The 26,799-nt window shown below is 45.1% G+C and overlaps 1 protein-coding gene across 1 annotated transcript in view; it reads left to right on the top strand.

Moving 5' to 3' along the window:
• The window catches only part of FECH (ferrochelatase), a 32,976-nt gene extending 8,128 nt beyond the window's left edge, over nucleotides 1-24,848 (top strand). The window contains exons 3-11 of the mRNA XM_024580515.4: nucleotides 2,493-2,612; nucleotides 3,746-3,894; nucleotides 8,178-8,312; nucleotides 13,541-13,647; nucleotides 17,774-17,872; nucleotides 19,601-19,708; nucleotides 20,104-20,268; nucleotides 22,810-22,869; nucleotides 23,349-24,848. Coding sequence (XP_024436283.2) covers nucleotides 2,493-2,612; nucleotides 3,746-3,894; nucleotides 8,178-8,312; nucleotides 13,541-13,647; nucleotides 17,774-17,872; nucleotides 19,601-19,708; nucleotides 20,104-20,268; nucleotides 22,810-22,869; nucleotides 23,349-23,483 — 1,078 coding nt within the window. The 3' untranslated portion in view covers nucleotides 23,484-24,848. The remainder of the gene's footprint in view (nucleotides 1-2,492; nucleotides 2,613-3,745; nucleotides 3,895-8,177; nucleotides 8,313-13,540; nucleotides 13,648-17,773; nucleotides 17,873-19,600; nucleotides 19,709-20,103; nucleotides 20,269-22,809; nucleotides 22,870-23,348) is intronic.
• The last annotated feature ends 1,951 nt before the right edge of the window (nucleotides 24,849-26,799 follow it).

Raw genomic sequence — 26,799 nt, 5'->3', positions numbered from 1 at the left:
GCGCTTAATTTATTGTGAGTCACAGATTTTGAAAGTGAAAGACGGTATCCCAGGAGAACACTGGTGGTCTAAGCAGAAAGATTAGGGGAATATTACAGTTTCACAATAGAATGGATCTGGAATTTTCAGGTATCAGGAAAAGAAAACTAAACACCTTTGTTAATTCATTGCAAGGACTTCTGGTCAGAGGGGGTGGAAAAGTTATGGAACAATGACATCTTCAGTGTAATCGTGTGATTTAATAAAAAGGTTGAACCCCCTTCGTCTAACAGAGTGGTCTCAACTGCGGGGAGGGGCATTTTGCCCCCCAGGACACATTTGGCCACATCTGCAGACGTTTTTGGTTGTCACAACTGCGGTGGGGGGGGGGGGGCGGGTATGTGCTACTGCCATCTAGTGAGCAGAGGGCGGGCGTGCTCCTGAACCTCTGCAGTACCCAGGACGGCCCCCCACAACAGAGGGCTATCCGGCCCGCAATGTCCGTAGTGCCGCGGCCCGAGACGATGATGTGAAAAGTGAGTTTGGTGAATCTTTACAATGGGGTGCAAATGAGAAAATCCCTGAATTCATTGTGATGCACCATTTTCCTTTCCCAGGACTCGGTTCTGATTTTGAAAATTTAGTCTGCAAATTTAGACTTCTACCTCGTTCACCTACAGTATGGTTGATCAAGAAAGAGCTTCCACCTGGACAGATTTGACACACTCTGCCGCCTGCCATTGCCAAATGTTGTCAACAGTTGTGTGACAATTGCACATAAAATGTCGTCATAGTATCATTCGCTTTAGAAGGCATCAAGGACAGTCCTCCGAACAAGAGCCCTCTCAGCAGGGTGCGTGGAGCCGCTGCGGCAGCTAGCGGTGGTCTGACGCAGGAGATGTAGAAGGTGCAGTTGTGATAATGGTGTTTTAGGTAAACCTCAGACCAGTTATTTCTCAGCCGCTTTGTCAAGAGTGGCTGGAGGGGGTATCCGTACAGTGGATGTTATTCAGCACGAAAAGGGCAAAAGTACTGGTCGATGCTGCAACATAGATGGGTCTTAAAAATCTTACTCTAAGTGAAAGAAGCCAGACACGAAAGGTCACGTGTTATGTGATTCTGTTCCTGTGAAATGTCCTAAGTAGACCACAGACCCAGAAAGCAGATTAGTGGTTGGCAGGCATGGTGGGGAGGGGGGAAGAAAATGGGGAGCGGCTCTAACGGGTATGAGTTTTCTTTTTGGGGCGATGAAAATGTTCAGGAATTAGATAACTTGTGATAGTCACGTAACCTTGTGAATATATTAAAAACCACTGAACTGTATAGTTTAAAATGGCAAGTTTTGTAGTCTGTGAATTATATCTAAATTTTTTTTAATTAAAAAAGAAGAATGGAAGATACACTCTGATGTTTCCTTTAATTTGCCCATGTGCCAGGCTCTTGTACTGCCATCGCATGACTACCCGTTCACGGGGACACAGGCTCTGACCTCACAGTTCCCAGTCTCTGGTCACGGTGTTTCAGAGGCTCCCAGAAGCCCTTGGGTGGCACCGGGTCCTGTTCTGGCTCCGCCTGGCCCCCGGCAGGGGTAGGAACAGAGAGTTCTTTCCAGCCTGGCTCACTTTGGACTGTGCAGGCTCTGGACGTGCTTCAGCTTGTAGAAGTTTACGTTTTGCCTAGGCCTTCTGTTTTTTGATTTCTCAGATGCTGCTTGAGTTAAAACTTTTATTCCAGAGTTTTGGTTTCTTTTTTGCTGCTTCTTTCTCATTCAGTCGTTGATTCTTTAGCCTGAAACTGCTTTGAGGAAGTTAAATAGGTAATTTCTTACAGGAATTACCTGAAGGAGTAAAGATAGCTGCTGGATTAGCAAGAAATAATTTCAGTCAGTAATAATTGAGTTGGATGATCAAATACAGAGAAGGTAAGGCAAGGGCTGGTGAGACAAGGGCTGGTGAGACAAGGGCTGGAATACAGTTATGGGGAAACCTCGGGCTTCTCCGTGCAGAGAAGAACTCACTGTGCTGGGTGACTAAGTACATCATCCATTTAATTCTCAAAACAACATTTAGAGGCAGGCGGTAGTCTCTCTGTTTCACAGATGAAGAAACCGAAGTTTGGAGAGACCAAATAACCTGTGTGTTCATAAGGCTTTCCCGTCGCCAGGTGCTCCTGCCTCAGGATGACTTTAGGTCCACACCTTGACCCCCAATCCCCAAAGAATGGGATCTTTGCGCAGGGCTGCCAGTTTAGCAGAGAGACATTTTGAGGCCAGTGAAGACCCCTGCCAAGGATGGAGCTGCGTGACGAAAGTCAGGGTCTGAACTGGGGCCACACGGACCTGGAGGCTTCGTGAGCTCCCTAGCAGGTGGCCATGGGGTGGCAAGGAACAGGTCTGTAGGTTTCCACCTCTGCATAGAACAGAGTCGATGAGGGTTTGCTAGCCAAACCAAGATCGTGCCGTAGAGGAAAACAAAAAGTGATCCACACCGGCTGTTGCGTTTTATCTCACGCAGGAAGCCGAAAACTGGAATACTGATGCTCAACATGGGAGGCCCGGAAACCCTGGGAGACGTGCACGACTTCCTCCTGAGGCTCTTCTTGGACCGAGACCTAATAACGCTTCCTATCCAAAAGTGAGATGCCTGTGAACGCCAGTATTTACTCGTAACTTGTCCAGCGCATTTTGCCTTAATGTATCTCAGTTCTGTGGTTTCAAAAGATAGGCGGCTTACCGCATGTCTGGTAGTGGCTGGAGCAGCATTATGATTCTCTGTTGGATGGAAGAAGGATATGATACTGGGAGAGTTGCAGGAGAGACACAGCGAGCAGCGAGCGTTCTGCTCGAGCCCTCCCCTCCCACAGCGCTCAAGATTGCAGTTGTCCTGACCCAGCGGAGGTGCCTCTGAAGGTCCGTAGAGATGTATTTGTTCTTGGCACTTAATGGCTGGCGGACGCTCCGTCTGTGCTGTGGATATAAAATTTACACTTGGCATGTAATAAAATGCCAACAGGATGTAAGTGTTTACAGTGAAAAGCAAGCGTTGCCTTTACCTGGGACTGCAGCCCCCCAGTCGCCCACCCTGGAGGTGAGCACCCAAGCACAGCTGTGTGTGCACACATATATCCACGCCTCCCCATTTTTACACAAATGTGAATGTGGAAAAACATTCTTGGGTACTGTACGATTTTTTTTTATGTATCGTGCCTTTGAGATTGTTCCATGACAGACTGTATAGATCTGGCTCAATTTTTTCATGACTAAAGTGCATTTTTCATGACTAAAGTGAGGTACATTGTATGATGTACCTCAGTCTGTCTAACCAGTGCCTCACTGGTGGGCAGTTAGGCTGTTTCACTGTTACGTGAACACCTTTGCTCATATGTGCAAGTGTATCTATAGGGTTAATAAGACATCAGATGCTTCCTTGTGTCTTATATGTCCCAGCTGCTGCCAGGAGCGGGATCGAAAGGTGTTAAGATCATAGCTAGCACACACCCGGGTCTCTGCCCGCTTGTTCGGGGGCCTGAATCATCAGAGAGCTAGAACAGCTTCTGGGGGCTGCCCCTCCAAGGGTGTCTGGTTTTCTCTCTAATCGAGGCCAACAGAGCCGGCCCTTGTCTGTGACCTCAAGCTGCTGTTCTTAAAGGCTTGCTCTTGTTAGGCTCTTCTTAAAATTTTACTTATCTTTTTCTTACTGAGTAGAAAATGTTTCTGACGTTGCTAAGGTGGAATAAAATCCACTGACGTACATGTTGAATGATTTAGTAAGCTGGCACCAATCATCGCGAAGCGCCGGACCCCCAAAATCCAGGAGCAGTACCGCAGGATCGGAGGCGGGTCCCCCATCAAGATGTGGACGTCCAAGCAAGGAGAAGGCATGGTGAAGCTGCTGGACGAGATGTCCCCGCACACAGGTAGCGTGCTTCCCAACGCACCTCTCGCGAGGTTTGCTCTCTCCAAGCAGTCAGGAAGCCAGAGCACTGCTGGAGGCCAAGCGCGGTTCTGGGTCCCGGCAGCTCTCAACTGGCGGAGGTTCCCGGGTGATGCACGGTCATTGAGGCGTTTTCCTCTATCCTTCGCTGTATTCCCTTTTCTGTCACTTCCTTACATTACCAGTAAAAAGGTAAAGATTTGGAACATTCATTTGAAATGGCAGTTTGAGGCGTGTGTTAAGTCGGATTATAAAGAAGAGACTGCATACCTTGAATGACATGTCCTTGCTCTGGAAGGAAATCTTTGGGGAACGGATGGAGGCTGCTGCTATTGCCCTTTCCTTCTGTGCGGATAGCTAATTATTCGATCAGCATTTAGACCCACATTAGTTAGTTGTCGCTGCAGCCGTGAGCCTGAGCAACTTTCAGCAACTGCTTTTAGCTCCCGGCCCTGCCACCATTGTGAGGCATCTGTGTGCCTCGTTGGACGTGGCACCAAAAAGAGGACCGCACCCCTCTGGCAGCTGTCCTCTGGGCGCCTCTAACGCAGAAAAATAACGTACAGAACGAAACGCTGAGTACATGAGTGAACCCTAAGTGCTGTATCTGGTCGCACTCGAGGCACCACTGACTGTAGGACACACCACCGTTTTCATGTAACAGTGAGCTACACACACAGAAACTCTGCTGGTTAATTTAAAAACACTTTAAAAACTTAGGGGAAGAGAGGAAGGAGAAGAGAGGGGTGGGAAAAGTCAGTCATTGGTTGATTCCTGTTTGTGCCCTGACTGGGGACTGAACCCGCAACCTTGGCATAAAGACAATGCTCTAGCCACCTGAGCTACCCAGCCAGGGCCTCTGCCGGTTAATGTTAAGACAGTGTGTATTGTAGGTACGGACCAATATGAGAAATGTTAAAGCTAAAATGGGCATCTTAGCCCATGTGAAATACATTAACTGCAGATACATTTTAGGGCTTCAGGATCAGGAAGGGAGTGTGACACAGTGGGGACCCCCAAGGAGAGCAGCCCTGCTGAAAGGCAGGACCCACAGCCTTTCACTCACATCGCACACAAAGGGGACAAAGAGCTGGAGCCCTTGGCTGATCATCTCACTTGGAAAATTGCTCAATTGAGCCTCTGAGTGTGGGGTTTGCTTCCTGCCCTTCCTTGTAGCTCAGGGGCATTTCTTATGCAGTTCAGCCACGTGTGCCACAATGTAGCTTTTAAAAGGTTGTGTGGGGGAAACATGGCTGGTCTCTGCTCACACCTGCCTGACAGAGAACGAACTCTGTAGTCATTAACAGTTTATCGTGATAAAAGGTTCACTGTGAGCTGGACCTGCAGTTGCTCTGCTGTCTTCAGTGGAGAAAGGAGGCAGAAAGATGGCATTTTCTTTCTGTTGCTGTGTAGTGTCGTGCCTGTCACCATAAAGGGCCCTCGTAGAGCTCTCAGACATGAAAAAGGAGTAGAGAGAGAGAGGGCGTCCTTCTCGCCTCCTCCGCTCTCCGTGGTGAGGCTGCTGGGTTGTCCACACCACACAGACCAGCAGGGGCCTCAGCCTCCCAGGCTGGCCTGGAAAGAATCCTGTGGAATGAGACTTCCCCACTCCAGGCTGTCCCACTGCAGGCAGATTACCTACCCCACGCGTCTCATCTCGAAAATGGCGGTGGTAACAGAACCCAAGCCGTGGGGTCACTGTGAATATTAAATAGGGTGGTCCCGAAGGCATCAGCGTGGGGTGTGGTACGTGACACAAATTCAGTAATTGGGGGCTTTTATCATTGTTTGTCTTGGGCACCAGGTTCGTGGTCTGACATGAGTAAAAAGCATTGTGCTCTATAGCTCACGCCCCTTTCTCAAGGAGTCAGGTACAGATTGGACATCTGAGCTATTGCGCATGCTGAGTTCATGGGCTGGGAATTAATGAAGTTGTCCTGTTTAAAAATCCAATTTCTCTGCTCCTGTTTTCCATTTTCCTAGTTCTCACCAAAGCGTGTTCACTGGGCAGCCAAGCCGAGGGTAGACTGGGCTAGGCCAGCGAGTCAAGTATTTTGGCCTCACTGGCAGATGTGGTGCCTGCCAGATGTGGTGCTGTTAGCGTCCAGGAGGCTCCTCCCCGCCCTGCACCCCTGGACAGCCAGCTGCAGTGTGCAGCCCGTCCCAGCAGCCCAGCTGGGAACCTTCCTGAGCCTTGTTATTTGCTCAGGATGAGCCCAGTCACAGGTAGCACATTGTCATTTGTCTCAGTGTGTTTTTGCAGGCCGCCTTCAACGGAACAGTTGAGCAAGCCTTATCTGTTCTTCCCAGAGTGTTTTACTCTCTCGCACTTCAAAGTGCGGTCACCACCCTGCCTTTATCTGCGAGGGCAGCCTCTCCACCTCTGTTAGTCTGCAGTATTGAGGAACTCCCAAACGCCAGGCATTTATAAACCGCAACTTTTCAAAGGTGGAGGGAAAACATGAGAAGCTGGTGCACCTGCAGCATTGGGAGTCCTACTGTGTCAACCTGATAATAGTATTGTCTCAACGTAGATTAGAAAGCCAGCGCCGCCTCAGCTGCACCTTGGCTCGCCACACACTCCTTAAACTTGGACTTGATGATATCGTGGTGGCAGTTTCAGGGTGAACCACATGATCTTTGAACATGCAGTCATTTGGAGTTTGCTCACAGGGTCGTTTCCTCTGCTGTGTTTTAACTGCAGTTCACTGTACTTTATGCAAGGGGATAAAAGCTTGGTGGCTTAGGAGGGTCAGACAGCTGAAAATGATTTCGTTTATACCCTCTCCTCCATCTCTCTGTGGTCCCCAACCAGAGGTTGCTGAATTAGACTGTCCTTCCCACTGCAGACTTGCTTGTCTCCTTTCCGTATTCTGCTCCCATCCTTGGTAACATGCTCTGTTGCTTCAGGGTTTCCTGGGTCACGTTATTGAGGACTGTTTTGTGTGTACGTATGTGAATCTCTATAAATAAACAATAAATGTGATGACCTTTTCCTTCACTTTAATCTAGATATTACTTGTGTGGCAGGCTAGTGGTATATTCTTAGTTGCAGCCCCTGCTAATGGTTGGACAGCGATATTGTCTTGGGTTATTTACCATTAATGTTTACATGGTGTATTCCTCTATCATCCCTGAGTGTTTTAGTTGTAATCCTATGAAAAGACAAGGAAACAAGACTGGGCGACTTTGGGAAACTTGAGTTTCTTGATTTTCTATATGTCCAAGAATTTTGTGGTTGTATATGCTTTTAAAATGCAGGAAGAAACCCTGGCTGGTGTGGCTCAGTTCGCTGGAGCGTTTTCCCAAAAGGTTGCAGGTTCGATCCCTGGTCAGGACACGTATGGGAGGCAACCACTGACGTTCCTCTCTCGCTGGCCCCGTCTTCTCTCTCTAAAATCAATAAACACATTAAAAACAATAACAAGAAAATGCAGGGGGGAAAGATGCAGAAGGACACAGGAGCAGACAGAGGAGGGATTGGTAAAGCCTCATGGTCAGGAACACAGACGCAGCTGACACGGGTCCTTTAAGGTGCCAAGAACAATTATTTAAAAATCCCACTCGGTACCTCCAGTTGAAGTATCATTGTTGAGTGTTTCTTATGTATTAAACGAGAAGAATCATTTCAGTCATTTGTTATCGATGAACTTGCATCGAGTGTCCCAGAGCTTTTACATAAACTAAGTGACCTGGGGCCCGAGGGCACAGGAGGAGGGAACTTGGGTGGTGGAAGCGTGGGGGGGGCGGGGAAGGAAGGACCACGGGCTCTGGATGGGCAGAGCCACGTTATAATTCCAGCTCGATTGTCTCCCAGGTGTGACTTTGGGCAGGCTCATTAACCCTGGAGGGTCTCTGTTTCCCTGTCTGAAAAGCGGGGTTTGAACAGGGAATTAAAGGCCCAGAGTCTACCATGGTGTCTGGTGCGTGAAAGGAGGTTCCTAGTTCTTTTCTCCCTTCTCATGAGTCTCTCTTCTCAGCAAAGGGCAGAGAACTAGGCACGAAAGCTTGAGTTTTAAAAACCACTGTGCTAAGTAAAGGCATGTGTATGCGAGGGGGGAGGTTGGTCCCAGACGACAGTGATTACAAGTCCATGTACTAGCTGATGACACAGTCCAGGAAATAGTCTCAACTTCCCCACATTGCCCACACCGAATGGAATTAGGTGAACTGTTCTTTGTTCTGGACATTGTGTTACATTGGGCCACTCAGAGGAATCTATATAAAGATTAATACTTTCTCCTTTCCATTCACGCTTCCTCCCAGCCCCGCACAAATACTATATTGGATTTCGGTACGTCCACCCTTTAACCGAAGAAGCAATTGAAGAGATGGAGAGCGATGGGCTGGAGAGGGCCATTGCTTTCACGCAGTACCCCCAGTACAGCTGCTCCACCACAGGTAAGGGCTTTGCTGTGCAGCGGAGGTGGGGGGGGGCCCGGCAGAAGTGACCAGGGAAGCTGAGCAGGAAGGAAAGCGTAAGTCCTCTGTGACTGAACGGCAAATCCAGCCTGTCTGCTTTACACTCGAGAGTGCAGGTCAGTCCATTTGAAATCTCGTGCTGCATCTGTCCCTTGAGTGACTGGCCTGTCTGCTGAGAATTACAAGTGGCAGTGGAAGTGGGGGCTGCTAGTGTTCAGGGCCTTGGTGCAGTTGTATAACGCAGGGATTTTCAACCAGCGGGCTGCGAGAATTTTTAAAACATGCAGAGCCTGACTATTAGTCAGGGGCACTGACCTCTTTTCCCTTAGATGTCAAATAAAAAAATGCCAACAGCTAACACGACAATAGCCCTCTGGTGTGTACGCATCAAAGTTTTACCTGTCAGATCGCCAAAAAATGTAATATATTTCTCAGTGTGCTACAGAATTTTAGCAATTAGTTCATGTGCCATGAGATGAAAAAGGTTAAAAACCGCAGGTACAATGAACCAAGAATGAACCTTAAAAATAGGTTGTGTAAAAAACCTAATTTTATGGCATCCCTCGTATTATTAATGTAGCAAAGGTGATTGCTGCTTGCATTTTGAAAGCAGAGGTGCCCACATAACATTGGAAATACTGGTATTTTTTTTGTTATGCTTCACTTATGGGTTGGTTACTAATTAAACCAAAGCCCAGTTTGAGATTCTGTGTGCACACTTAGTATTCTAGACTCGGGGAAATATTACCGTGTGTTATTTCCTACATACTTAGCTGGAGCAGGAGAATAACCTACGTTTGCCCACCCCTGGCTCATCGATGGTAGCAGAAGCTTCTGCGGTCCCCCCAAGTACCTGTGTTCTGTTTCAGGAATTGGAGTTGGCGCATTTTGCTCCCAGATTGCTCTTGGATATTAATGTGTGTTATTTCTATAGCCATGTGGAGCAATAGAAAGCAGCTGGGAGACACCTGCAGAGCCTGCTGTGCCCAGGGCACCCAGGGAAGTGCCTGAGCCCTCAGACACCCGCAAGAGTCTGAACTGTGATTTCTTTTGGAAATGTACCTCTAAAACTTCAAAATGTCTGGTACCATGTTATTGAGCAATGAATTGGATTTTATAAACTTGCACTTTTTCCCCAAATTTTTGAGGGAAAAATAAGGATGCACATTATACGTGGGTGTAATAATCCCGTGTATAATGTGCACAAACACGCGGGTGTGCATTATACATGGCAAAACACGGTCTACTGTGCCTTGCTTGAAGAAAACACGCCCCCACGTGTAAATGTCTGCTCTCACAATTGGACAGCTTGAGAAGATTCTCACTTACATGGCAGAGGATTGACTCTGGGTCTCATTTCACAGCTGGCTCTGTCCGTGTGTCTGAAACGCCAGCATCTGTGCGGCTCTTGTCCACACATGTCACATGCAAGGACGTGTCCCCGCGGAGACAGGAGAGCCTCTGGGAAGCACAGCCATTCTCTGAGCCCACTCAGTGTCACTTATCTGCTGCACGTTTCCGACTCGTGATGTGGCAGAGCCAGTGCACTCTGCGTTTCAGTCACCAGCCATTGCTTTAGTTATGCTTTCCTCCTGATTACTTCCGGTAGGTAGTTCATGGGATGTTTCTGAGTGACCCAGAACAGCTAATGTGGCTTCCGGAAGTCCTTTTGTACATCTGAAAATGATGCTCACCTTAAATACGGTGGTGACTGTTTGTAATTTCTGGAGAGATTGTTTGTGAAGCTGGAATGCACTCAGTTTGGATCCCTCTCATTCACTGTACTCTACTCACCAAAGTGGGGCTCATTGATTTTCTGAAAGCTGAGTCTTAGCCTCAGAGCACTCCTTTGACTGACACTGGCTCTGTCCTGACCAGCCCTTTGAGTTGGAAACCCAGCTGACCAAGAGTTCTCGCAGTTAGAGAAACCAGTGATTGGTGTCGGGGAGCATGCAGTGCTTGGGGACGCTGTGGTGCGTGAAGACTGAGGAAGAGGCCCTGCGTTCACGCCCATCTCGTAGCATTACGGCTGGGCCCCGGGGCCAGCTCCCCCAGGCCAGCATCGCATTGCACCGGGTTGGGGCCATTCACCTTCTTTAGGCTTTAAAATTTCATGGTTTCTGTCACTTGCATAGAAATGCAAGTTTTGTTCGATTACTTGTAAGGTTTTGATATCCATTTAACTTATTTTGGGGAAAGATGATAATTTTGTAAAAGCACATAAAAATAAAGAATGCTCATAGAAACCTCAATAAGCTACTGTTTTTTATGAACAAGCCATTAAAAAGCGTGGTTAGGAAGCTTTTATTATAATGTGGGAAGTAAGTCATCTCATAATATTAACTAAAAACGCCCAAAGGACTCAGGATGCAAAACTGCATATATACTAAAATGACAACTTTGTAAAACAAGACACCTAAAAATAACAACTGGAAAGAACAGTGCTAGAATAAAACAGTGACTGTATTACTTAGTGGGGATAACAGCCAGTTTCTTCTTCTTTCCCAGCCCCACACATCTGTGATGGGTTTGGTTACCTTCATAGTGGGGAAAAGAATTGCAACATGCTTTTTTTTTTTTTTTAATTATTTTATTGTTGTTCAATTACAGTTGTATGCATTTTCTCCCCCACCCCAGCCAAACCCACTTCCCTCCCTTGCTTCCACCCTCCCCCTTGGTTTTGTCTATGTGTCCTTTATAGTAGTTCCTGTAAACCCTTCCCCCCACTGTCCCTTCCCCCTCCCCCTGGCTATTGTTAGACTGTTCTTAATTTCAACGACTCTGGTTATATTTTGTTTGCTTTTTTCTTTTGTTGATTATGTTCCAGTTAAAGGTGAGATCATATGGTATTTGTCCTTCACCACCTGGCTTATTTCACTTAGCATAATGCCCTCCAGTTCCATCCATGCTGTTGCAAAGGGTATAAGCTCCTTCTTTCTCTCTGCTGCATAGAATTCCATTGTGTAAATGTACCATAGTTTTTTGATCCACTCATTTGCTGATGGGCACTTAGGTTGCTCCCAGCACTTGGCTATTGTAAATTGTGCTGCTATGAACATTAGGGTGCATAGGTTCTTTTGGATTGGTGTTTCGGGGCTCTTAGGATATAATCCCAGCAGCAGAATTGCTGGGTCAAAGGGCAGTTCCATTTTTAGTTTTCTGAGGAGATTCCATACTTTCCACAGTGGCTGCACCAGTCTACATTCCCACCAACAGTGCACTAGGGTTCCCTTTTCTCCACATCCTCTCCAACACTTGTTTGTTGATTTGTTTATGTTGGTCATTCTGACCAGTGTGAGGTGGTATCTCATTGTGGTTTGAATTTGCATCTCTCTAATGGCTAGTGATGCTGAGCATCTTTTCATATGCCTCTGGGCCCTCTGTATGTCCTCCTTGGAGAAGTGTCTGTTCAAGTCCTTTGCCCATTTTTTAATTGGGTGGTTTGTCATACTGGAGTGGAGTTATGTGAGTTCTTTATATATTTTGGAGATCAAACCCTTGTCTGAGGTATCATTGGCAAATATGTTTTCCCATACAGTTGGTTCTCTTTTCATTTTAATGCTGTTTCCTTTAGCCATGCAGAAGCTTTTTAATTTGATGAGGTCCCATTTGTTTATTCTTTCCTTTATGTCCCTTGCTTTAGGGGATATATCCGTGAAGATGTTGCTGTGTGGGATGTCTGAGATTTTCCTGCCAATATTTTCCTCTAGGACTTTTATGGTGTTACGACTTATATTTAAGTCTTTTATCCACCTTGAATTTATTTTTGTGTATGGTGTAAGTTGGTGATCAAGTTTCATTTTTTTGCATGTAGCTGTCCAGATCTCCCAACACCATTTGTTGAAGAGGCTATTTTTGCTCCATTTTATGCTCCTGTTTCCTTTGTCAAATATTAATTGACCATAGAGACTTGGGTTTATTTCTGGGCTCTCTATTCTGTTCCATTGGTCTATGTGCCTGTTTTTATGCCAGTACCAGGCTGTTTTGATTACAGTGGCCTTGGAATACAGTTTGATATCAGGTATTGTGATCCCCCCTGCTTTGTTCTTCTTTCTCAAAATTGCTGCAGCTATTCGGGGTCGTTTATGGTTCCATATAAATTTCTGAAATGTTTGTTCTATATCTGTGAAATAGGTCATGGGTACTCTAATAGGGATTGCATTGAATCTATAAATCACTTTGGGTAGGATGGCCATTTTGATGATGTTAATTCTTCCAATCCATGATCATGGTACATGCTTCCATTTGTTTGTGTCTTCCTTAATTTCTTTCTTCAGTGGTGTGTAGTTTTCTGAGTACAAGTCTTTTACCTCCTTGGTTAGGTTTATTCCTAAGTACTTTATTTTTCTTGTTGCTATATCAAATGGGATTTTTTTCCTGATTTCTGTTTCTGATGTTTCATTGTTGGTGTACAAAAATGCCTTTGATTTCTGAGTATTGACTTGTATCCAGCTGTTTTGCCAAATTCATTTATTAGGTCGAGTAGATTTTTGGTGGAGTCTATAGGATTTTCTACGTACACTATCATGTCATCTGCAAACAATGACAGTTTTGCTTCCTCCTTTCCAATTTGGATGCCTTTTATTTCTTTTTCTCATCTGATTGCTGTGGCTAGGACTTCCAGTACTGTGTTGAATAGGAATGGTGAGAGAGGGCATCCTTGTCTTGTTCCTGAGCTTAGTGGGAAAGCTCTAAGTTTTTGTCCATTGAGTATAATGTTGGCTGTAGGTATCTCATATATGGCCTTTATTATGTTGAGGAATGCTCCCTCTATTCCCACTTTGTTGAATATTTTTATCATAAATGGGTGCTGTACTTTATCAAATGCTTTTTCCACATCTGTTGATACGATCATGTGATTTTTGTCTTGGTCGTTTAGTTTATGTGTCAATATGCTTTTAATTGTAACACTTGGTCCCTGCAAATAACGACTGCTTGTATTCCATAATCCACTGCGACCGTATTTCTCGCTAGAAATGACCTCAATAATCTTTAAAGCTGTTGAAATTGATTGCTTTTTAGAGATCTTCATTTGCAGGGTGGTTAAACATATATGCATTTTCTGGTATTGAAGTGATTGTAATTAGACCGATTCGTATAGAAGCAGTTGCTTCTTTTGAACTTACAATGACTGCCTTTACTAGTCTTGGTTTTTGTTTTCACCGTGGTCAGTACGCAGGTGCTAAGTGGCCCCCTGTATATTTCAGGCAGCAGCTTAAATGCCATTTACAGATACTACAGTGACGTGGGAAAGAAGCCCAGGATGAAGTGGAGCACAATTGACCGGTGGCCCACGCATCCCCTCCTCATTCAGGTAAGCCCGCAACCACCCGCAGCCCGTGCCCCCAGCTTCGGGTGCGGGGCAGGTTCTTGCGCCTGTCTCTGAGCCTCACCCTTCTCTTGTTTGAATTGTGCGCTGGCGATTTAAAAAAACGGGGGAGAGGCTAGAGTCTTGATTTATTAGGACAAGAGAAGGTAAATCGAAAGACTAAAGGTTAGACTCTTTTCTTTTCTTCAGGTTAATACTGTTAGTCACAAACCGTAGCAGAATCACACTTTGAGTGTTGGGTTTCCCAGTGACCAGAAGAATGTCAAAGGTTATGCAGGGTGTTTCCGCTAACATGCGTTCCTAGACTGAGTGATGGATGGAGAAATCCTCTATTTTCTAAATCCTTTAAAGTGTCAGAAGTTTTTAAAACTTAAAGGTAATATATCTACGTGTTTTGAGACATGAAAATAAATTTAACATTTCAGTTGAGAAAGTTTCATACATTAGAAGAAATTTCAAAATTCTACATAATTATATTTATATTAATAGATGAATCTGTGAAAACTACAATTCTAAAGCCAATGGCTTTTTTTTTTAAGATTTTATTTATTTATTTTTAGAGAGATGGGAAGGGAGGGGGACAGAGAGGGGGAGAAACATTGATGTGAGAGAGAAACATTGATCAGTTGCCTCTTACATGTGCCCCAACCGGAGGAGACCCGGCCCACAACCCAGGCGTGTGCCCTGACGGGGAATCGGACTAGCGACCTTTCGCTTTGTGGGAGGACGCTCGACCAGCTGGGCCACGCTAGTCAGGGCACCAGTGGCTTTGTGTTTGTTTTTCAGTTACAGCTCACATTTCACATGCTCCTGTATTAGTTTCGGGGGTACAGCACAGCAGTCAGACTCTCATATCATACACTTGGCAAAGTGGTCTCCCCAGCATTTCAAGGACCCACCGGCACCACACGTGGTTATCACATCGGTATCGATGTGCTGCGCCCTGTGCTGCGCTCTACATCCCTGGGGCTGTTCTGTGACCACCCTTTGCATTTTTAACCCCTCCCCCTTTCCGCAGTCCTCCCCTCTGGCAACCATCAGTCTGTTCTATGTCTGTGAGTCAGTTTCTGTTTCATTTCTTCATTTACTTTGTTCTTTAGATTCCACATATAAGTGAAATCATAAGATACTCGTCTTTCTGACCTATTTCGCTTAGCATACTACCCCCTAGGTCCATCCGAGCAGTCACAAATGGTAAGGTAGCTTTAATCAGCTTTCATTATAACCTTTTCTCCCTTTGATTAAGAGAGTGCTGTTGGTAACTGCCCTAAACCATACAAATAGAGTTCTTTTCTGTGGGTGGAAGTTTCTGCCTTAAGTTGAGATAGGAGAAATAGTAGGTGATTCAGATTTCATCCAGTTTATGTTTCATTCCTCGGACGTGCTCTGACTGCCGAAATGCGAGCTTAACACTTTTTAAGAGCCTGGCGTCACCTAAAATCTGTAACCACTAGATGGTGCTAGACATCGTTAAAAGCAGCCAGCTCTCCCCTGAGCAGACAGTGTTCTCTGGTGTGTAGGTGATGTCAAGGGTTAACCCTTAGGTTGAAATCCAGTTTTAAGTAAGAAGTGAAAAGTGGGTGCCTTCCCTTAGGGATGGGTGTGGTTTGGGTCTGGGTGTCCCCTCACCCCACTCGTTTGTTCTGGGGCTGGGCCCAGTCAGCAGCGCCTGAAGTCCCGGCCTGCCGACTCTTTTGCTCGTGGCCTGGACTGGAAGCAAGGGGTGTTTCAGGTCAGCACTGACATGTGGGAGCACAGAACTGCGGGTCTGCGCAGCATCTGCCTGCCCTGATCCAGTGAGTAATTAGATTTGCATTAAAATTCAGCCATTTGAAAAGGGGGGAAGCAGAAAGATGGAAAGGTCTCTTAACTGAGGAAGTCTCCGCTCCTAAAATGAAAGGGAATTTTAGAGGCATTTATCTGCCCTCCTAGACGGTGTGATTGAAGGCTCTGAGAGCTGCCTGCCTCTTTCATTCTGCTGAGGGATTGCGCGCAGAGAATACCACAGATGGGTTTTAGATGATTTAAGTAGCACCCGGTCTTGCCCACGGTGCCTCAGTTTTGACGATGGCTTAGGGTCTGTTATAAGCCATAGCAAATTGTGTTTGCACTCACCGGTTTGCAAGATGAAAAATGGAAAAACACAAAAAATTTTTGGAAACAAAAATTTATACATAGATTTTATTTTTAATTTTATTTAGATTATGTGAGATTTGATATCTAGCAGAAATAGAAGGGGAAAAAAAACCCCAAACCTAAACCCTAAACTGAACAAAAACTAAAAATATAATTAAAAACCAGAACTATGATTTGAGAGGGAAAGAGGAAGGGAGTGAGAGAGAGACACAGGTTTGTTGTTCCACGTGTGGGTGCATCCATTGGTTGATTCCTGTATGGACCCTGACCGGGGATTTAACCTGCAAGCTTGTTATATTGGGAAGACACTCCAACCAACTGAGCTGTCTGGCCAGGGCTAAAACTATAAATATTTTAAATCAACATTCCTACTTACTGTAGGAGGTAATTACTTAAAGCAGTCATTTTGCTTCTGTTGCCTAGCTGTTGCAACAATTGGAGTAAATGGATGTCCCAGGCTCCTATGTGACCTTTGCAGCAGGCCTCCGTATCTGGGCTTTTCTCCAAAATAACCCTTTCTGAGCATCCTTCGTTTCCAACACTGCAAAGACTACCGGAAAATACTGTTTCTGTTTGTACCTCTTCCTACCACATCCTATAAGTAAATTAGAAATTTTGAAAAGGGAACTAATTTTCTAGGCACCATTTTGTGCCTTGGGCATTTACCAAATTTTGAGGGTTCTGGAAAGATGAATACTATCTCAATATTTATTGGGGGAATAATTTGCTCATCGTAAATTGGTATAAATCCAAATACCAACAATTATAAATTTATATGGTGCTGAGAAATTGTCCTTTATAATGATTTTTTTTCTTTATAATGTTTTAAAAACCTTTTTACCTGGCAATAATTTCAAACATGCAGAAAAGTTACAAGACTAAGACGAGTATAAGGAACTTTCATGTACTTTTTACCTAGATTCACATATTATTAGTAACATTTATCTCTGTGTGTATGAATACGCATCTCTCTCTATATATACACATAATTTTTTTCCTGAACTTTCTGAGATCACCCTTCACACCTAAGTAGCAGGGATGTGTTTTTCCATAACCATGACACAATATTCGACTTCGGTAAATTTAACATTGATTGCTTTGTCTAATCTATGTTTATATTAGAATTTTGTCAATTGATCCGTTAATGTTCTTTGTAGCATTTGCTTTAGACGTGAAATGACAAAGAATGATTAAAGTGTAAGATGAAAGAAAGCCTCTTCAGAGCTGGTATTTCAGCACCTATTGATGTGAATCAGAAAGTGCCAACTAGACAGAGGGAATTAACTGGTCTGGTCGGCAGAGGTTTGGGGGAGGGGGCGGGGCCTGTGTTCTGGCCCAGATTCCGCACATGTGACTGAGTCGGCCCCCAGGTCTGCGCATCTTTCCCCCCTCTGTGAATTTAATGGGAGTTTTACAACCTCTCATCTGTTGTTATGAAGGTTGTTAGGAAGACTGACTCAGTGAGGATACTGGGCTCAGAAGGAAAAGGTCATAAAAATAGATGATATTTTCTCGTTCCTTTACTATTTCTGTCTAATGTATTTTAATGCAATATGCCTGAAAGCCAAACCAAGGAGATTTAGAAAGACCCTGTAAGCTGTTTTTCTGCTAACCGAGCAAATGAGAGGTCTTAAAACAACTTCTCCTTCCCATCTGTGTTTCCTTCCCATCTGGAAGTGTGCCCTGTTCCTCCCGAGGGGCAGCAGATCCAGAGCCTTCATTCGCAGTGAGCCATTAGCGAGCTTTAGAAGTTTCCCATCAAATTCCCCAGGCCCCCGAAACCGTTATGAGCCATTTTGATGACGAACCAAAACAAGAGAGACTGTACCGTTGGCAATTTTTTAAAAAGAGAGTTCTGATTTTTGAGGGTTGCTCTGACATGTTTGGCGTGGCTTTCATTTTTTAAATGCTGTCTTTTCCTTCCACCCCTTTCTTCTCACTTGCTCTTGGCCCTCCACTTTCGGTGCTTCTGCAGTGCTTTGCAGACCACATTCAGAAAGAGCTGGACCATTTCCCGCCGGAGAAGAGAAGCGAGGTGGTCATTCTTTTCTCTGCTCACTCACTGCCAATGTCTGTAAGTAAGAACCTTTTGTGGGGTGACCTTGTGGGAAAGGATTTCTACATGTGCAACACGTACCCAGCTTCTACAACGTCCCGAATTCTGGAATCTCAGACTTAACGTGGTGCTCATTTTTAACTTGGCTCACTTCTTCAAACCTAATAATAGCTCATACAAATGATAATATTTATAATTTATTACACAGGATGGGGAAGAATCAGGTTTACGGTTGTTCATGTAGAAAATAATATATGTGTTATATATTACATATAAAAAGTAATACAAGAATAAACTCATAACTATAAACCTAATTTTGCCCCGCCCTGTATAAAAATGACAATACCTTGAAGATACACGCACAGGTAAGGGATTTTAGTTAAGTGGAACAGTGGAAAGGAGGCTGCTCTTGCCTGCCTGATGGTTCAGCAGGTTGCATCGTGGGCCCTCCAGACCAACGCTCTCAATCTCATTTTTTTGTCCTCAAGACTTGATAGGGGCTCTCTGCATTCCGGGAAGCAGTTACGGTTTTTAACTTGCCTAGATTAAGGACCACACCGTGGCAAGCGAATGCAGAGTGCGTAGGAGCCAGAGTGACCCGGCAAGTGTGCTGTGTGATGTAGCAAAGTGCTTGGAATAAGCAGCCAGTTTCATCCACTCAGACCTGGCACCGTGTTCTGCGGACACTGCTTTCCAAGCTGGAGAGGGGGTGAATTTTACTTTCTCAGGTGTTATTAAGGTTTTAACTACACAGTTAATGGAGTTAATGGGCGAGCCTGGGCCACGCTTCTACTCGGTCTTGACTGCCACCTGCTGGTCACCAGGGTCGAGCCCTTGCAGCTTTTCTACCCACACCTCTCAGCGCCCAGTTGCCATTTCAGCAGTATGTGGCCCTGGAGACAAATTTCTCTCTGCTGGAAGCCTGCCTGTTGTATTTGAACAGGCTCCTATTCTCTCTCTCTGGCATTATGCAAATCCTCTTCACATGTCCATCTTCCTTCTCCACCCTCATCCTATTTATAACTGTCCTGCGTGTGATGAGGCCGTGTCTGAAGTGCCAGAAGGGAAGCTCTTGAACTGGGAGAGGAGGAAATGCATTTTTATGCATGAACGTTTCCAGGTGCTGCCTTCTCTCCTCTCCCCCTCGGCCTCGCTCCTCTTTTCTTCCCTCTGGGTCTGAGCATGCTGTGTCCAGGTTTTCTGCTGCCCCAGGGTTCTGTGTGGGACTGAGGAATGCCATCAAGGCAGGAGGATGGGGAGGGGGTGGGGAGTCTCAGCACATTCGGAGTCTGTACTTGATTTGGTTTGACGGTGAGGAAAGTGAGGTTCACACAGGAGTGCCACAGTGACCATCCACGGTCACACACTGGCAGAAGCAGCCGCGGTAGGCACCACGCCGCCTCCCCAGCATGCTGTGACCCACGGGCCTGGCAAAGATTAGGTAATTGCATTTACTCAACTATGTTCACTTAGAAACACAACCACCAAACGTACGAGACTTGAAAACAGATCTCCTTCACACTGACAGCCCCCACGGAGGCTCTCTGTCCCCTCGCAGGAGGCTTTTGGGCAGTAAAACCAAAATATATATTTAAAATAGGTGTGTGTCTCATAAGAAATTTTTAAAGCTCATTTTTTAAATAGCCTAGTGGGCATTCCAAATGAATAACCTTGCCCAAGGAGAGAGGGTATAGCGCCCACTCTGCCGGCAGGTAAAAACAGGAAACCCATGTGTCTCCGCTGCAGGTGGTCAACAGAGGGGACCCCTATCCTCAGGAGGTGGGCGCCACCGTCCACAGAGTCATGGAGAAGCTGGCTTACTCCAACCCCTACCGGCTGGTGTGGCAGTCCAAGGTAGGTGGCTGCCACCGTTCTCAGGCAGTCCGCTCTTTCGAAGATGTCAGTTTTTGAACTTAATTATAAAACGATGGGATTTGGCTCTTGCTTATAGACAGACTGTTGTGTAACCTGATTGCTCGCCATGGGCAGGAAGAACTCCGCCAGCAAGTAAGACGGGAGGGAAATCAAGTGACTAGTGGAGTTCCATTCACTTAAGATGCTTTTTGTAGTTCTAATGACAGTAATTGTTGTTTATAGTCCGCCACCTTCTAGAAGGATTCAGGCGCCAGTGTGGAAATACCCAAACCCCTGAACGCAGACGTGCAGTGTGGCCCTTGCTCCTAGGGAGGGGCGTGTGCCAGGCACAGCGGGAGAGGTGGGGCCGTGTGTACTCACCCTCCTCCTCCTAGGTTGGTCCGATACCCTGGCTGGGCCCTCAGACAGACGAGACCATCAAAGGGCTTTGTGAGAGGGGGCGGAAGAACATCCTCCTGGTCCCGATTGCCTTCACCAGCGATCACATTGAAACACTGTATGAACTGGATATCGAGTGCTCTCAGGTCCTCGCCGACGAGGTAAATGCTGCTGTCTGCCTTCTTAATCCCGCTGGGACTTGGTTCGAAGGGACACTTTCTCGGCCGGGATCTCATTGTATCGTTCAGAAACATTGTTTGGCCTGTGTGTGTGTGTGTGTGTGTGCTTGTACTGTGTCCTCCTTGACCTCAAAAATTTGGGCAAAAAAGTGGGCATTATACACAGAAAAATACAGGTAATTAGCTGTTTGCTCCTGTGTTATTACTATCAGTCTGATTGTTGAAATAACAAATACTGGCCTCCGGTCAAGATGGAGGCAAAGGTAAACACGACTCGCCTCCTTGCACAATCACAGCAAAAATTACAACTAAACTACAGAACAACTTATCACCCAGAATTGTCACAAAATTGAGCTGTACGGAAGACTGACAACCAAGGAATTAAAGAAGTCACATTCATTCAGATGGGTAGGAGGGGCAGAGAGGCAAAATGACAAATACCGTCCTTAGTGTCTTGTTCTGTAAGACGGATGTGGGTTGTCATTCAGAGTGGAGAGAAAGTGTGGCTCACCCACCTCATGGCTGCTGAGGGCCAGCTCTATACCCGAGTCCGATTTATAGCATTGTTTCTGCGGGAGCTGTGGAAGTGTTGGGACGTGAGGGGCCCTTCCCCCCATCTTCTGCCGGAACTCCTGTCCCTGGTCATCCATGCGTGATTGATGGAGGCCTGGCCTCGAAGGACTGTTCGCCCTCTCTGGGACCGGGTGGTGGGTGCAGGGCAGGGTGGAGAGTGGGTTGGAGATTTTCAGCCAGCACCCAAGCCCACAGGGTTTTGTAAATGTGCTAGTCATCAGTCCAGCACCGATGAAGGTGGAGGGTGCCTCAATGGCTTGTCAGTAGTTCTGCTACAGAATTCGTGGGAAAGCTGTAATTGGCTAAAATGAGGTTGCAGGGCTGTCTCTGGATTCCATTTAACGACACCTTCTGTACCCCACCATGACCGAGGCTGGCTGTGAGCTTGCTAAAAAGTCTTAAGTGCAAATCCAATTCATAGCAGTGTGTTTGGAAAAGAAGTTTTGTTTGTCGTGAATGGTAATTCACATTCATTCATATTACTAGACTGAGGTCATTCCTTGGATTATTAGTGACTAATAAATTAGTCCATATAGAGAATAAAGAAAGTCATGTAGCTACAACTTGTTTCATTATTTTGATGGGAGAATATCTGTGTTTAAAAGAACTAACTTTCTTTAAAAAGTAGTTTGAATGTTTTCTTCAAATAGAAATAACTTTACTGCTTTTTGATAATAAAAATAATAAAGAGCTTAGATAGCTGAGGGAAGTATAACAGAGAGAGTAGAATCACTTAGAATCTTACCCCTCAGACATAATATGCAAATACTTTGTTTAATAGAAGACCTTTTCTCCTGTAAACGTGTTTGTATTTTAATTAAAATGGCATTCTTCTACAGTGTTTAACAAAATAGTATTTTATTCATATATTTTATAACCTTTTTTTTCCCCTTAAAAATGTAGTATGGACTCAAATCAATACATGTAATTAGACTTATGTAATTATTGTAACAGATCCTTAATTAGCATACATTAAAGATGTTTCTAATTTTTTACTGTCATAAACTGCTCTGCAATAAACCTCAGTTCCCTTTTTATTTTTCCCATTATTTTCTGAGGATAAATTCCTGCACGTACAATTTAAATGCGGACATGTTTTACTGGCCGGCCCTGCAGGGGTGTATCTGAGAATTCTCCCGTCAGCAGTCAGCAGTGGCGGGGAACCATCCCGGCGCTGGCCCCTGGCTGTTACTGACTCCTCCGTGCAGCTCTAGCATGCAGGCTGGCTCTGAGAACTCTGCGCTCGCCGAATCTCAGCATTTTCCCCTGCTGTTCGTGCTAACTTAAAAGATAAAGCACCTGAAAAGCTCTCTGCATTTTGGAAAGGGAAAGAGAAGATCCTAGCTACCTGAGTAAATAATAATTAGGTATTTCTCACTTACTCGGGGGAGAAGTCACCAGATATTTTTGGAGAGGAGCGCAGGAATGGTAGTGCAACAATCCTCAAATTTTTACTTTAGATGTTTTAATGTGAGAGTATACTTAAAATCCCAACTCTGAATTAGCCAGTGTAGGCTCAGTATACATTAATTTACTTCTTTTGACTCTTGGAATCAAGACAGGTTTAAAAATGTACTTAAAGCAACTTTCTGCTTAGGTAGAGTTTATAAAGGCGTGCATTAGAAAGGCAGTATAAAAGAATGATGAGCAGACTTAAATTACTCGGGAATTCTATCCCATACAACCTCAGCAATGGTTTGGAAACAAGGTACCTGTGGGAAGGTGATGGGTGTTGCGGGGAATAGGAATTGAAGAGCAATTTCATGATAACAGAGGTAAAAGTCAGCATATGGCTTGGTCCTGAGAATATTTTTCCTTTCAGAGCAATCTGGGAACTCTTGAAGAAAGACTTCAAATTTGCGTGCGTGTGTGTAGCAGTCAGTTTCTTTAAAAAACAAAAGGAAAATAAAGTGTGTCTGTGTTTTTCCTCCTTTTTCTCATTCGATCCAGTGCGGAGTCGAAAACATCAGAAGAGCGGAGTCTCTTAATGGAAATCCATTGTTCTCTAAGGTACCTGTAGCGCTACAACCACTTTAGCAGAACATATCGGAGAGTAATCCTCTGAGAAACTCTCACAGAATATTGGTTTCTCACATATTAGAACATTTGAGTTCCAATTAATTACAAAACTAAAATCGAATTCCTTATACTCTCATTTTTTTTTCCTTGAGATAACCCCAATTTTCTGATTTCTACACACCTATCATTATGTGGGATTTAAAATCTGCCTTTCAGAGAAAAGCGAGGTCTAGCAGGTGGGATAAGAGGATTTCATTCTCTAAGGTCTGTATTTTAAGTTTTCTCCAAGCTCAGGATTCATGGGGAAGAAAGGTATTTTAGAACTTGGATACAGGGTTCGTGCTTCAGATGAAAAGAAACCCCGAGCCTTAGTGACTGTCGGGACGGATGGGAGGAGGAGGTGCACGGTTGTGGGGGAGACAGGCAGACTTTTGTTCTGATGAGTCCTTGCTTCTTGTCGCCCCTCCCAGGCCCTGGCTGATCTGGTGCACGCACACATCCAGTCAAAGGAGCTGTGCTCCAAGCAGTTGACTCTGAGCTGCCCGCTCTGTGTAAACCCTGTCTGCAGGGAGACCAAATCTTTCTTCGCCAACCAGCAGCTGTGACACCTGCCGGGGGAGCCGTGGGATTGGGCAAGTGCCACCCTCCAGACACCTCTAGTGCTGAGGACATGGAGGCGGACGTACTGAGAGGTCGAGGAAGCAAGTTACATTAGTAATATGCACAGCCTTTGGGCCCACGTCATGTGATTTCCTGAGGCTTGGACTCTGAAATCCTTATTGAGAGTCTTCTATTTTTATATGCCAATATAGTAAGCACTTACATTGTCTCTCTCCTTGGGTAGAGTTACTCATTTGGGATGGCCAGTAAGCTATTTAAAAAATGAGTTTTAAAAATTTATCTTATGGGATGCACACCTATTTTAAATATAGATTTTGGATTTATTGCCCAAAAAGCCTCCTCCGAGGGGACAGAGCGTCCCCCTGTGGGCTGTCAGTGTGGAGGAGATCTGTTTACAAGTCTCGCGCATGTAGTCGTTGGGTTTTTAAGTGAATATAGTTGAGTGAATGCAGTATAACTTGAAAAAGAAATGTTGCCCCCTCTTTGCCAGGCCCGTGGGCCACAGGATGCTGGGGAGGCGGCGTGGTGCCTACAGCGGCTGCTTCTGCCAGTGTGTGACCGTGGATGGTCACGGTGGCACTCCTGTGTGAACCTCACTTTCCTCACCGTCAGACCAAATCCAGGGCAGATGCCATATGTGCTCTGGGGCTCCCCAGGCACACAAGGCAAATACACGTGTCGAAATCCAGTGTCTGTCCTGTGTCCCTGAGTAGGAATCTGAGCCACAGGGAAGGGGCTCCCGCTTCCTGTCTCCAAGGCCAGGGCTGCCGGGACGCCCATGACAGGATCCGGTGTTGAAGCTCCTCCTGGGACCCTGCAAGCCTTTCCCGCAAGGACCTTCTTTATGTTGGTTGACTATCTCCTTACCGCACGTTCGTTTGAACAACTATTTCATAAAGTCAGCTATGCTTTGTAACCTTGAATTCTTTCTTAATTTAAAATTTTTATTATAAAAATTGTATAACATGCAATAGGAAATTTGAAAAATAACCACGCTATAATGCAACAACTATTCATCATATTGTCTTTCATGTCATTCTTTTCCTGTGGATACTTTTAAGGCCATTGTAACCTTGAATTTGAGTGGAGAGTTCTAAAAATACAGAAATCATGTAGGATCAGAGTCTGACCTTCTATACTTGGATTTAAGTGGATTAAAAAAAATCTCTGATGGATTCATAATGAATTTGTAATGATTACTTTGTCTTTTCTCATTGTCCTAAAACTTTGTTCTTCAAAAGAGCATTTCTTTGATTTTTTAAAAATCCTGGTCATAAAGTAGAAGTATTATAGGAGTCATAGATCTTCTATATTCAGGAGTTACTATATAAATAAATATTGTGACATCAGTAAGGTTTTAACAGTTTGATTCATGCTGTCTGTCAAATCAAAACCAATCCAAATTAGCTAATAATCAAAATTACTGAATGGGGATTTACTTTGTAAAACAAGAAAAGAAACATGCTGTCTGCTTCAGTTAACAGTTTGCTTACGCTGATAATGGCTCTGAAATTTGAGTAGCATCTACATTTTTTTCCAGATTGGTTTTGCTATTCATAGATTGTCTTTGCAGAGAAAGGTACAAGGCATAGGTAGCTCTTCAGACTTTTCCTCATCTGTTTCCATCTACTTTTGGGGATTAGGTTCAGGGCAGACTGAGCGACTGCCACATGAACTGAATTCTCTGGGTTAGTGGCATGGTGCTGGGGACAGGTCATATTCGGGGCCATTCTGCCTCCCTCAGGAAGTATCCTGAGGGCCTACCTCACTTCGATTGCTTTGGAGTCAAATATATACGTATTATTAAGAAGATGTTGCAGAAAACTACAATTCAAGAGCTCTTACTATGGCATCTGAAGCCCCTCATTTGCTAAGGAAGCTTCCAAATTCACAGTGGGCTCTCTGGAGTAATAGCCTTGATTCTGAGCCGGGACCAGACTGGCCTTTGTAGCAGGAAGCTAAGGGGGATTTCTTGGGATCATTGCCCACGGCATTTGTTCTCAGAAGTGTTGCCTTTGACTTATTAACCAAAGATGGGGAAGGGTCATACTCGAGGGTAACAACTGGTAGGACAAAATCAGCAATTGCTCTTTTTCGCGCTGATAGGCTTTGAGAATTGTTGTGCTGTGTGTGAACTTTGAAATACAGATGTTTGTCCCGGTCATTAGCGGTGATACACTGTTGGCAGTTTCTTCTAGCTGCACGTAGTTGCAGACCTGGCTTTAACTGATGAACCAGCTTGTACAGAAAACTCACAGGCGCTGTGATAAGGAGCTCGCCAGGGTCACGGAAGGCCCAGATGTCCGAGGGTATTGCAAAGAAGGAAGGGACTCTTGTTAAGAATCTGCATTCTGGAACTACTCACCTTTTAAAATTGAAAGAAATTTCCACACTCAAAGAAAATATGCTTAATATCAGGAGAAATGAAACTTGTTTGAAAAAGCCCTTCACAAGGTATATCAGTGACGTGTTGGTACTGACTGAATAGTAAAAGTCCATCCCTCTTCCCCAGAGTGCACAGCCTTGCTCAAGTAACCCCATGCACAGAACGAAATGTCCCTCTAGGATTCCTTTCCACTTCCCCTTGTGGCTGAAATCATTAGACGATGTTACACAGGCATGAAGAGAAAGTGGGTTTTCTGCTCCAAGTTGCCCGAACTAAGCCTGTCAGAAGGTACTTTATATTAACAATCCTAAATTTATGCCATTTGCATGTTTAACTGCTCTTTAAAAATAGATGTGTTTTTCTTCTTGGGGAAAGAAGATACAATGATTTGGTGGGATGAGTCTCAGAATGAAGTCACTGCATTTTTTTTCCCCTCAGCTAATCTATTCTCATTAATTAGGTAATTAATTCAAGAAACCCTAACTCAAGGTATGCAAGAGTGTTTGCTCAACCTGATGCCGTTGTGTTTAGCCCAAACATGTTATTCCACCGGGAGCGTGAGTCCACACTGCGGAGGACGGGTGGCACGTGCTCTGCAGTCCTGGGGCTCTTTCATGATCGCTCGCTCGCTCTCTTATCCTGGGCTGGGTGGGGTTGGGGCCGGGGCCAACTCCTGCAGCTGTAGCTGGAAGGCAGAATTGAGAGCCAATGATCCTAGGACAAAACTAACTCCTGTGAGCCTGCCTGTGTGCACACCTAAGCCCGGAGCCTCTGACCCCGTCTTTAGTACCACCTCTCCGACCTTTTCACCTTGGCTGGAAGACCCCCTCTATCAGAACCCTGCTGGCGCATCAGGAACAGGCTGCCCGACATTAGGTGGAAAGTGGAAATCCCCCGAGGTGTCACAAGCTGGA

The sequence above is a fragment of the Desmodus rotundus genome, chromosome 10, assembly GCF_022682495.2.
Source record: "Desmodus rotundus isolate HL8 chromosome 10, HLdesRot8A.1, whole genome shotgun sequence".
Taxonomy (NCBI): domain Eukaryota; kingdom Metazoa; phylum Chordata; class Mammalia; order Chiroptera; family Phyllostomidae; genus Desmodus; species Desmodus rotundus.
The sequence above is the reverse complement of the archived record's forward strand: the minus strand, read 5'-3'. Positions and strand labels throughout refer to the sequence as shown.